The 13,304-nt window shown below is 39.3% G+C and overlaps 1 protein-coding gene across 1 annotated transcript; it reads left to right on the top strand.

Moving 5' to 3' along the window:
• Positions 1-665: 665 nt before the first annotated feature.
• Positions 666-11,601, top strand: LOC100195610 (pleckstrin). Its single transcript, NM_001140639.2, is given in 9 exon segments — positions 666-814; positions 2,836-2,991; positions 3,094-3,275; positions 3,404-3,495; positions 3,625-3,809; positions 5,956-6,060; positions 8,814-8,897; positions 9,128-9,200; positions 11,006-11,601. Coding segments are annotated over 9 exon segments (1,146 nt in total). The 5' UTR covers positions 666-685; the 3' UTR covers positions 11,146-11,601.
• Positions 11,602-13,304: the final 1,703 nt, after the last annotated feature.

The following is a 13,304-nucleotide window of genomic DNA, read 5'->3' as shown; positions in this document are numbered from 1 at the left end:
GATACAACATCAATGTTGATACAACTTCAAAATCATCACATTGGATTTGTTGTTGTTGTTGAAATGATGTGCCCAGTGGGATTGTTTCAGATGATCCAATATGGCTATTTTACATTTATTAGCCTACACACGGATGTAAAAAATAAAATCCATCAATGAGTTTACCCTGATAATTTACTTGTGTAATTAACTTGGTGTCTAACTCCCAGTCCACCATACTGTGAGATTGGAATGCTGTTTCAGTAAAAAAGTATTAAGCTTATTCGGAACAGCCTCTTTTATTGCCATGACAAAAAAAGTCAACCAGCATATCGCACCCAACACTACACTTGTCTGTCCAATGCATGTACATAGTTTGCCTGCTCCATAACAAGCTGCTCTATGCATTGGTGAAGTAATTTAATGTTGAGCTAAATGTACAAAAAATACATGATTTAAGAGGTTTAAAAAGGAACAGAAAAGAGCGACCCCTGACTACAACCAAGGTTCAATATCAAACAATTACACAGGCATCCTCTCTTTGACCAAGCCCAAATAGAGAGAGAATGAGCTGTGGCCAACCTGTTTTACTACCACTGAGTAGGAAGGGGAAGCCATGCAAGCCACCAGCATTGTGACACACCCCACTCAACTTCCCCCTGTCTCTAGCAGAAGCACACAATACTGGAGGTCATATGTGAGGGTGATGGGTGTTCCTCCTAAAACTACTATAGAGAAAGAGCGACTGTGTCTGCATCAGTCACTCAGATACAGAGACCAGCAGCCAGAGGACATGGAGCCAAAACAGATCAAAGAAGGATACCTGGTCAAAAAGGTGAGGTTGATAGAGTAAAACATGTTCCCCATAAAAAAATGGATTACTATAGGTCTTTGTGTTTAACTTGGGCCAGAATGTAATACTGTAGATGTGTTCTGGACGGCTTAGTTATTAGAAAATAGATGATCTCACATTTGAGAACGTTAGGGACAAGATCCACCGATGGAGACTCTGACAAGAGCTAGTAACATCAAGTCAGCTGGCACTATATTTGACTTTTTACGTCCAACTTAAGTTGTCAGTCAAGTGCTCTAAATTAAACTGAAAGTTAGTAGATTAGTTCTAGGACTATTTGCCCTGAGACTTGAACGCTTCCCACATGAAAAAAAAAATATATAGTGTGTACTATGGTAGAAATACTACAGTAATCACTGTAGTGTTGTTGTGGACTTTACTGCAGTATTTACTTCAGTCCGATAAGAACACTACAGTGAATACTGTAGTATTTACTGCAGTATTTACAGTTTACTATAGTATAAATACTGCAGTAACAAAAATAGTAGTATATACTAGAGAATTTACTGTAGTGTTTTTGCCGATTGTAGTATGGTATACTGTAGTATTTACTGTAGTGCTTTTGCAGACTGTAATATACTGTAGTATTTACTGTAGTGTTTTGGGGGATATTACTGTAGTATTTACTGTAGTATTTTTGTTTTATTATCTTTGACATAGAAGTGGGGGGCTTTTTCCTTTCGGAAACCTACTGGAGAAATACTAAGAGAGCAAATATGCCATAACCTGTAGGTAGGGCAAACTGGTAACTGAACAGAGAATTCAGCACTTCTGCCCTTGTCTATAACCAAATGCTTTATACATGGCATGTAGGTTTCTTACTTACGGGGTGTACAAATTGGGATATGGGGGAGGGGAATGGGCAGAATATATGCAAATTACATACTGTAGTATTTACTACAGCTAAAAAATGTAGTGTTTTTTTGGACTGTAGTGTTTTTGCAGAGGTTTTTGTAGCATTTACTACACTTTTTTTGTGGATAATACTGTAGTATTTACTATAGTTTTCTACAGCATACTACAACATTCTAAACTAAGTACTACACATGATCGAAGAATAGTACAGTCTGTAGTATAAGTACTACACATGATTGAAGAATAGTACAGTGTGTAGTATAGTTTTCTACAGCACACTACAGTTAACTACATAATTTGTTTTTTGTAAATTAGCTCAGTTTAGAGAGACATGAGCGGATAGGAACAAAACTGTTCCCGCCACAAACCACATTATCTGAAAAGTCTTCACAATTTGTATTTCTCATGGCCTGGCAAATGACTAACTCAGATGATTGGTCTCGTGACTCTTAGTTTGGGGTCAGATGAAGATGGATAACCCATAACCTCACTGGATTAATCATAATCTATATAATTTAATCTATTGAATAGAAGATGATTCTGTCACGTCACATTCTTTGCATATAAACTTTTGCCTGTGCTATTCTTATGCATTCCAATTGTTATCAGTTGTTCAGTATCATTGGTTCATATTAGTAGAACTATAGGCAGTGCCTGTGATACTTTTGCATCATAACTCTCTATGGTGAACCGTTATTAACAAAGTTAAGTGAAACTGAAATGAGAACATTTCACAAAACTGAGTATTGGATTGATGATTTCCTATGTGTGTTTCCTTTTTGTATTACCTTTTTTTTGCTCTTGAGTGTATTCTCTACTTGTAAGGATTGATTAAGCAACATTAAAATACATTATTCATGTTAACTATATACATGCCCAGCATCCAGGCAAGCCGATATGGATTTGATAACACTTTACATGATATTTCTCTTATACCTGTCTATTAACAATGTAATCTACTTTAATCTACATGTTTCTAATTGCATTGTATTTGTATTTTAGGAACAGAGTTGAGCGGTTGTGTAATATCTGTGGTATAGGGACAGATTAATTTGTGTAATAACAAAAACAGCTCAGCTCAATGACTACACAATTACAATGTGATTACAAATTCAATCAACATGTACATTTCCTCCTTTATTCTTCAGGGCACAGTGCTGAACTCATGGAAGGTGGTGTGGGTGATGTTGTCTGAAGATGGGATGGAGTTCTTCAAGAGAAAGACAGACAATGCTCCCAAAGGAATGATCCCACTGAAGGGAGCTGTTCTGACCAGCCCCTGTCAGGACTTCAGCAAGAGGACGGTACGTTCACGTCACCTTTCAGTTTTAAATACGAGTGTAAGTGTCTGTCATTACTGTAGTGCCCCTCCCCCCATGTAATGCAACATTGCCATTTTCTTGCAGTTTGTTTTTAAGCTGAGAACGGCCAAAAACCAGGACCATTACTTCCAGGCATCCCACCTGGAGGAGAGAGAGTCCTGGGTGAAGGACATCAAGAGAGTCATCACCTGTCTGCAGGGGGACAGAAAGTTCACCAGGAAGTCCACAAGGAGGTCCATTCGCCTCCCTGATACCATCAACCTCAGGTATGACCTGACATACAAACTACCTATAATCCATGACTACGCTTACAGGAGCTACGTACAGGTCATTGGAACTAAGTCATTTGATAACTTACAAAGTCTTGTCTGCTTTCTTGTCTGCCTTTCCTCAGTGAGCTGTACATTCTAATGAGAGACCAGGAGGATGGTGTCAAAGAGCTGAAGCTGGAGAAGGAGAAGAGAGTCTACAATCACTGCTTCACAGGTACAGTAGCTCATAAATGTACTAGGACTTAGGTGAAAGTGGATTTCATTTAACTCGTTTTGAGTCATTGAGTCTCATTGAGATAGATCATACCACTTTTGATTATCTTCTTTATGCATGTCTCTGCAGGTGGTACGGTGGTGGACTGGCTGATCTCTAAGGACAAGGCCAGGAACAGGCCTGAGGCTCTGATGTTGGCTACAGGACTCCTGAATGAAGGTTTCCTGCAGCCCGCAGGGGACCTGTCCAAAGAAGCGTCTGAGGGAGGGGCAGAGTCTGCCGTCCTCGATGATCCAGATGCACTCTATTACTTTGTGAGTGGATGGGTTGATTGTTGTTGTTAGTAATGTAACTGCTAGTCTCAATATATTATTCCATAGAAGACCACACAGACTGGGATATGTTTGAACACTTCTGATGTTAGAAATATATGTAGAGTACCAGTCAAAAGTTTGGACACACCTACTCATTCAAGGGTTTTTATTTATTTTTTACTATTTTCTACATTGTAGAATAATAGTGAAGACATAAAAACTATTAAATAACACATATGGAATCATGTAGTAAACAAAAAAGTCTTTAACAAATCAAAATATATTTTAGAAACTTCAAAGTAGCTACCCTTGATGACAGCTTTGCCCATTGTTGGCCTTCTCTCAACCAGCTTCACCTGGAATGATTTTCCAACAGTCTTGAAGGCGTGCCCACACATGCTGAGCACTTGTTGGCTGCTTTTTCAACTCATCCCAAACCATTACAATTGGGTTGAGGTCAGGTGATTGTGGAGTCCAGGTCATCTGATGCAGCACTCCATCACTCTTCTTCTTGGTCAAATAGCCCTTACACAGCCTGGAGGTGTGCTGAGTCATTGTCCTGTTGAAAAACAAATGATAGTCCCACTAAGCGCAAACCAGATGGGATGGTGTCACGGTTGTCGTCGGGAATGGAGGACCAAAACGCAGCAGGAATGTGGATGCTCATCTTGATATTTATTTTCAAACAAAGTGAACACCAAAACAACAAAACGAAACACACGAACAACAAAACAGTCTTGTCAGGCTTATATACACAAAACAAGAAACAATCTCCCACAAACACTAAACCAAACACATACCCATATATAGGACTCTCAATCAGAGGCAACGAGAAAGCACCTGCCTCCAATTGAGAGTCCAACCCCCCATTAACCTAAACATAGAAATACAACTAACTAGACTAAACATAGAAATACGTTAACAAGGAACAGTGCCCAAAAACCCCGGAATACATAAATCAAATACCCTTCTACAAAAAAACACCACCCCGAACCACATTAAACAAATACCCTCTGCCACGTCCTGACCAAACTACAATAACAAATAACCCTTATACTGGTCAGGACGTGACAGATGGTGTATCGCTGCAGAATGCTGTGGGAGCCATGGAGGTTAAGTGTGCCTTGAATTCTAAATAAATCACTGACAGTGTCAGCAGCAAAGCACCCCCACACCCTCCTCCTCCATGCTTCACGGTGGGAACCACACATGCAGAGAACATCCATTCACTTACTCTGTGTCTCACAAAGACATGGCGGTTGCAACCAAAAATCTCAAATTTAGACTCATCAGACCAAAAGACAGATTTCCACCGGTCTAATGTCCATTGTTGGTGTTTCTTGGCCCAAGCAAGTCTCTTCATCTTATTGTGTTCATTTAGTAGTGTATTTTTTCTTCCTCTGAGCAGTTGATTTTGAGATGTGTCTGTTACTTGAACTCTGAAGCATTTATTTGGGCTGCAATTTCTGAGGCTGGTCTAATTAACTTATCCTCTGAAGCTGAAGTAACTCTGGGACTTCCTTCCCTCATGAGAGCCAGTTTTTCGATAGTGCTTGATGGTTTTTGCAACTGCACTTTAATACATTTTCCTGATTGACTGACCTTCATGTCTTAAAATAATGATGGACTATTGTTTCTCTTTGCGTATTTGAGCTGTTATTGCCATAATATGGACTTGGACTTTTACCAAATAGGGCTATCTTCTGTATAACAACCCTACCTTGTCACAGCACAACTGATTGGCTCAAACGCATTAAGAAGGAAAGACATTCCACAAATGAACTTTCATCAAGGCACACCTGATACTTTAAATGCATTCCAGGTGACTACCTCATAAAACTGGTTGAGAGAATGCCATGCGTATGCAAAGCTGTCATCAAGGCAAAGGGTGGCTATTTGAAGAATCTCAAAAAACACTGTTGGTTACTACATGATTCCATATCTGTTATTTCATAGTTTGAATGCCTTCATTATTATTCTACAATGTAGAAAATAGTACAACTAAAGAAAAACCCTTGAATGAGTAGGTGTGTCCAATCTTTTGACTGGTATTGTATGTAAAAGATACAATGTATTATAAGTGCGTTTTAAATTATGAGATAATACTGTATCCAAATGTGAATTTACATTGTATGGTGTGTTGCAGGCAGACAGTGGGTTCTTCTGTGAAGGCTACTCCAGTGATGAAGACGTGATTTTGAAGGAGGAGTTTAGGGGTAACATAATAAAACAGGGCTGCTTACTCAAACAGGTGAGACTGGAAACACTGTGTAAACACTCATTGAATATCTAGGTGATGAACAATTGTGATTATTACTGGATTACCAGATTGCCAGCAGCATACCACCCTGCATCCCACTGCTGGCTTGCTTCTGAAGCTAAGTACGGTTGGTCCTGGTCAGTCCCTGGATGGGAGGCCACATGCTGCTGGAAGTGGTGTTGGAGGGCCAGCAGGCGACACTCTTTCTTCTGGTCTAAAAAAAATATCCCAATACCCCAGGGCAGTGATTGGGGACATTTCCCTGTGTAGGGTGCCGTCTTTCAGATGGGACGTTAAAACCTCTTCAGTGTCTCATCCCGTCAGCGGGATCAAAATCCAGCGAAAAATCATATTGCCATTAGCATAACAAAATTTAATAATTAAAAAAAATATATATATATTTTTTTTTCGTTTTATAGATACACCTCTCCTGAATCGACCCACGTCGTCCGATTTCAAAAAGGTTTAACAGGAAAAGCAAATCATTAGATTATGTTAGAGGAGTCCATCGTAAAATGCAGCAACATTTTCCGACCAAACACGTGCATCACAAATAACCAAAAAACTGCTAAATGCAGCACTAACCTTTTACAAACTTAATCAGATGACACACCTAGGACATCATGTTACACAATGCATGCATTCTTTTCAATAAAGTTCATATTTATATATGAAAACAGCATTTTACATCGGCGTCTGACGTTGACTAACTATTTTCCCGTCAAATGCATCCAGGGAAACAGTGCTACATTTTACTGAATTACTATTCGAAAACATTTTTAAAATGTAATATTGTCATTCTAAGATTTATAGATGAATATCTCTTGAAAGCACCTGTCATACCAGATTTAAAAATAACTTTACTGGGTAATCACACTTAGCGATAAAAGGGGATGCGATACTCAGAAAATGAGCAATTAAATACAGCTCGGCGCCATCTTGGAACAATCGCATTTCACATCTAATGTTGTATAATATTGTCAATAATCCCTTACCTTTAGTTGTCTTCATCAGAAAGCACTTCCAGGAATCCCAGGTCCACAACAGATGTATTTTCGGTCGAAAAAGTCCATCCTTTATGTTCAATTAGCTTGCTGATGTTAGTGCGTCCGAAGGGCATATCCAACTAATCTGCCTTGCGCGCCACAGTGGTTTCGAAATAGTACATTTTTTTTCACATTTAGGTTCGTTCAAACATGTCAAACGTTGTATAACATAAATCTTCAGAGCCTGTTTCAACAAGAGAGCCAATAAGATTCGAGGGGGACGATTTCAATATGTTTCAAAACGTTTCCAAAGGTGGGGGTAGACAGGGCCGCCGGCGTCATAATGGTGATGGCCCTCCCGCTGTGACCAATTTCCAAAGCGTCTCATTCACTGAGTTTCATTTACATTACATTTAAGTCATTTAGCAGACGCTCTTATCCAGAGCGACTTACAAATTGGTGCATTCACCTTATGATATTCTACTACACCTCACATTAAAATCTCCTATCATCTCCTATCTCCTTATGATATATAATGTAAATGTAAATGTAATGTAAATGTAAATGATATCCAGTGGAACAACCACTTTACAATAGTGCATCTAAATCTTTTAAGGGGGGGGGGGGGGGTTAGAAGGATTACTTTATCCTATCCTAGGTATTCCTTAACCTGTTAGGGCTAGGGGGCAGTATTTGCACGGCTAGATAAAAAAATGTACCCGATTTAATCTGGTTACTAATCCTACCCAGTAACTAGAATATGCATATACTTATTATATATGGATAGAAAACACTCTAAAGTTTCTAAAACTGTTTGAATGGTGTCTGTGAGTATAACAGAACTCATTTGGCAGGCAAAACCCTGAGACATTTTCTGACAGGAAGTGGATACCTGATGTGTTGTATTACCTTTAAACCTATGCCATTGAAAAACACAGGGGCTGAGGAATATTTTGGCACTTCCTATTGCTTCCACTAGATGTCACCAGCCTTTACAAAGTGTTTTGAGTCTTCTGGAGGGAGATCTGACCGAACAAGAGCCATGGAATGATGATGTCCCATTAGACACCTGGCGCGCGAGTTCATGTTGGGTACCCTCGTTCCAATACGTTATAAAAGAGGATGCATTCGTCCACCTTGAATATTATTTAGGGTGTTTTCTATCCACAGGTATTAATTATATGCATATCCTAGCTTCTGAGTCTGATTAGTAGGCCGTTGAAAATGGGCACAAATTTTTTCCAAAATGCGCTGTGGCGCCCCCTATCCTAGGGTAACGTCAAGAGGTTAAACGGGTGTCCTGACACTCTGAGGTCATTAAAGATCCCATGGCACTTATTGTAAGAGTAGGGGTGTTAACCCCGGTGTTCTGGCTAAATTCCCAATCTGCTCCTCATACGGTCACCTAATCATCCCCAGCTTACAATTGGCTCATTCATCCCCCTCCTCTCCCCTGTAACTATTCCCCAGGTCATTGCTGTAAATGAGAATGTGTTCTCAGTCAACTTACCTGGTAAAATAAATACAAAATCTGATATTTTGGGATGTCCTGAATGATGCTTTATTCCATACTTAAAAAGGGGCAATCTGCAGGCAGAAATTGTGTAAAGTAAAAAGGATGTCTGCGATGAAGGAAGAAGTGAAAGTACCACACACACAGCACCATATCTGTGGTCGGTGCTGTTTTCACAACTGATAGTAATCAGAAACAGAACCGTCCATGAGGCTTTGTTTTCATGCTCTCTTTTTTCCCCCCAGGGTCATCGGAGGAAAAACTGGAACGTGCGGAAGTTCATCCTCCGGGATGATCCTGCTTATATTCACTATTACGACCCCACCAAGGTACAGGATTACAGCTGAGTGGAACATGACACAAAATGATTTACAATTTCAATATAATTTTCAAGAACATAACATGAAAAATGTGTCTTTCTCAATCTTTCCCTCGCTCTTGGATAATGTCTTTCGTTCATCTCCATCCTGACTTTGTCTCTCTAGCTAATCTGTTATTTTCTCTCTCTCTTTGCCCTCAATCCCTCTTTCTCCCCCTTCCCCACCCTCTCTTTCTATAGGGTGATGAGAATCCTTTGGGCTCTATCCACCTGCGAGGGTCTGTGATCACAGCGGTAGAGTTTGTTCCTGAGGGTGAGTTAATTCCTGGGGGGTGGACATACACCGATCCAAATCCCACACTGACTCACTGAGTACATTTACATGCACAGTAATAATTCGATATTAAACTGATTATGGCAGCAGGCAGATGATGTAAACTCCTTACTCTGCTTATCTTAGTTAGCGTAAGGTCAAAATCGAAGTAAGTATACGTCAATTAAAACACCAGTTTTTTTTGTAATCTTTCAAATTATTAGTACAGGGGCAAGAAAAAGTATGTGAACCCTTTTGCATTACCTGGATATCTGCATAAATTGGTCATAACATCACAATCTGATATTCATCTAAGTCACGACAATAGTCAAACACAGTGTGCTTAAACTAATAACACACAAATTATTGTATTTTTCTTGTCTATGTTGAATACATCATTTAAACATTCACAGTGTAGGTTGGCAAAAGTATGTGAAACCCTAGGCTAATGACCTCCAAAAGTGAATTGGAGTCAGGATTCAGCTAACCTGGAGTCCAATCAATGAGACGAGATTGGAGATGTTGGTTAGAGCTGCCCTGCCCTACAAAAAAACACTCAGAAAATGTAAGTTTGCTATTCACAAGAAGCATTGCCTAATGTGAACCATGCCTCGAACAAAAGAGATCTCAGAAGACCTAAGATTAAGAATAGTTGACTTTCAAAAAGCTGGAAAGGGTTACAAATGATCTCTAAAGCCTTGATGATCATCAGTTCACGGTAAGACAAATTGTCTATAAATGGAGAAAATTCAGCACTGTTGCTACTCTCCCTAGGAGTGGCCATCCTGCAAAGATGACTGCAAGATCACAGCACAAAATGCTCAATGAGGTTAAAAAGAATCCTAGAGTTCCAGCTAAGGTCTTACAAAAATCTCTGGAACATGCTAACATCTCTGTTGACGAGTCTACGATACGTAAAACACTAAACAAGAATGGTGTTTATGGGAGGACACCATGGAAGAAGCCACTGGTGTCCCAAAAAAACATTGCTGCACGTCTGAAGTTCGCAAAAGAGCACCTGGCAAAAAATTCTGCTTTATATGTCCGAACTCAAAATCAAATATGCTTCCCGAAAATAAAATGGTCACTGTGGTAGAACATTTATTTAGATTATTTAGATTATTTCTGCATTAATCAGAATGCCATAAGGTAGCCTGTTTTTAGATGTGTCCATATAAATAGGTTTATTAGGGAAATCGTTCTTCTTGCAAGGCATGTAAACGTTGTAATCAAACGAATATATTAATCTGACTATCTCCTACATTAATCACATTATTGTATGCATGTAACTGTACTCACTGTGACTTAGTGCTCGATTCATTGCAGTTGTTTTGGCAGTGTCAGAGGTGGAACTGAGTTAGAGCTGTCAAATTCACAAGTGGCTCCAGGCATTATACCTAAAGATGCCATTGCCCATGCAGCCTTGTTTACAAGTTTGAAAACACTAGACTGTGACATATAATCTACACCTTGATTAGGATTGTAGAAATACTCATTATTTTGTTTCATGATTTTTCAATTTGAGTGTAATTATGGCCTACACTTTCTCATTCTGAACTACGTGAATAGGGTGGGTGTGGCTTCGTGACAATGATCACAAGAGCAGCTGCTCACCGATTTGACTGCTCCAACCCAGTTCCACCTCTGACACCGCCAAAACATCCACTATGCGGGTGTCTGCTCTCCCGGTTAATGCTTGATCTGATTGAATCTAGGCCTAGGACTATGAAGTGTACTGTTTACTGTTAGCAATTCCCTTTGAACTCTTTTGACAATTTTTTCTTCTTCATTGTTTCTTGGTTCAGCCAAGAGGTATGATGTTGATGGGAATCTCTTTGAGATCATAACTTCAGATGACACACACTATTTCTTACAAGCGACTACACCCGAGGAGAGGAAGGAGTGGATCAAAGCCATCCACACTGTGTCAAAAACCGGAAAATAATCACAACAGGCCAGATAGCTAATTTGAACAACTTACATTAAGGGATATGGATTAAGGTCGGTATGTACAAATACTTGTTGCAGAGCCAGAAGGAATCTGAATTTAAATAATTTAGCCTTAGAATTTGGATGAATGACTGATCCAAAATTCAGCTTTTACGAGTTGTATGTTTCTTATTGTATTTATGTTGAATGATTACACATTTACGCTTTTCCATCCAGCTGCCTGAAAGAAATAGGACAGTTACAAGAATCTCACCATTGCAGACAGTTCCTATGACTGAACAAACACTTATCATATCCTGCCTTTGAGGACCCTTGTCACTCTGTGGTTTTCATGATGTTCTTATCCCATATCACTAGATATGCACATTGTCTATGTACTGACTGTATATCGCTGTGTTCTAAATCGAGTGTCTGTCAAAAAGTATCAATTAAATATCTGCTCTTTGTCTCCACCTTCTGGTTTCTGTCAAAAAGTAAATGTCCAAAAAAGTTTTCAAACAACCAAGAATTGTGTGCCCCTACTATTTTACATGTACCTTTGACTCTCCTCGTGTTAATCTACTCCGACCGGGCGTTATGACATCCTGAAAGATGTAATGCCTCCCGAATACAATAAAAGGCAACTTTCATGAAAAGCAGAAGAGCAAACATATCATATCAAACTGTGCCTTTCCAAATCATGTCCAATCAATGTAATTGTCGACAGGTGCACTCCAATCAAGTTGAAGAAACATCTCAAGGATGATCAATGGAAACAGGATGCACCTGAGCTCAATTTCGAGTCTCATAGCAAAGGGTCAGAATACTTACAGTACCATTCAAAAGTTTGTACACACCTACTCATTCAATGGTTTTTCTCTATTTTTACTATTTTCTACATTGTAGAATAATAGTGAAGAAATCAATACTATGAAATAACACATGGAATCATGTAGTAACCAAATAAGTGTGAAACAAATCAAAATATATTTTATATTTTAGAATCTTCAAAGTATCTACCCTTTGCCTTGATGAGAGCTTTGCACACTCTTGGCATTCTCTCAACCAGCTTCATGAGGTAGTCACCTGGAATGCATTTCAAATAACAGGTGTGCCTTGTGAAAAGCTAATTTGTTGAATTTCTTTCTTCTTAATGTGTTTGAGCCAAACAGTTGTGTTGTGACAAGGTAGGGGTGGTATATTTGGTAAAAGACCAAGTCCATATTATGTCAATAACAGCTCAAATAAGCAAAGAGAAACGACAGTCCATCAATACTTTAAGACATAAAGGTCAGTCAATCAGGAAAGTTTCTTCAAGTGCAGTGGCAAAAACAAACAAGCACTTTGATGAAACTGGCTCTCATGAGGACCGTCACAGGAAAGGAAGACCCAGAGTTACCTCTGCTGCAGAGGATAAGTTCATAAGAGTTACCAGCCTCAGAAATTGCAGCACAAATAAATGCTTCAGAGATCAAGTAACAGACAAATCTGAACATCAACTGTTCAGAGGAGACTGCATGAATCAGGCCTTCATGGTCAAATTTGTTTTACTACAAAACGTGGAAATGCATCGTTTTCACATACAGTAGGTAGACAGTAGAATTGTGCTGGAGATAATGAAAATGAGGTTGGAAAGTGGTGGATTAGCCCTTTAAGAATACAATTACATAAGCTTGACCTCTGAAGCTTACATTAACGGATCAATGTGTGTGCAGCACTGGAGGCTGCTGAGGGGAGGACATCTCATAATAATGGCTGGAATGGAGTGAATGTGTTTGATATCATTCTGTGCACTCCATTCCAGCTATTATACTCCACTACAGACATTATTCCATTCCAGCACAACACAGGTGATTCAAATAACCAACTCATCATCAATCTTTGATTAGTTGAATCAGCTGTGTAGTGCTAGGGTAAAAACCTAAATGTGCACCCCACGACCGAGTGTGGGAAACCATGCTTTAAAGAAATGTGGAATGTCACCTCTTCTCCGTAGAATTGTTATGAAGTACAGTGCCTTGTAAAAGTATTCATCCCCCTTGGCGTTTTTCCTATTTTGTCTCAATACAACCTGTCATTTAACCTGTTGGGTCTAGGGGGCAGCATTTGCACGTCTGGATAAAAAAATGTACCCGATTTAATCTGGTTACTAATCCTACCCAGTAACTAGAATAT

This window comes from Salmo salar, chromosome ssa01 (assembly GCF_905237065.1).
Source record: "Salmo salar chromosome ssa01, Ssal_v3.1, whole genome shotgun sequence".
Lineage (NCBI taxonomy): Eukaryota > Metazoa > Chordata > Actinopteri > Salmoniformes > Salmonidae > Salmo > Salmo salar.
Note: the sequence above shows the minus strand (reverse complement) of the source record. Positions and strands in the feature narration are given on the sequence as shown.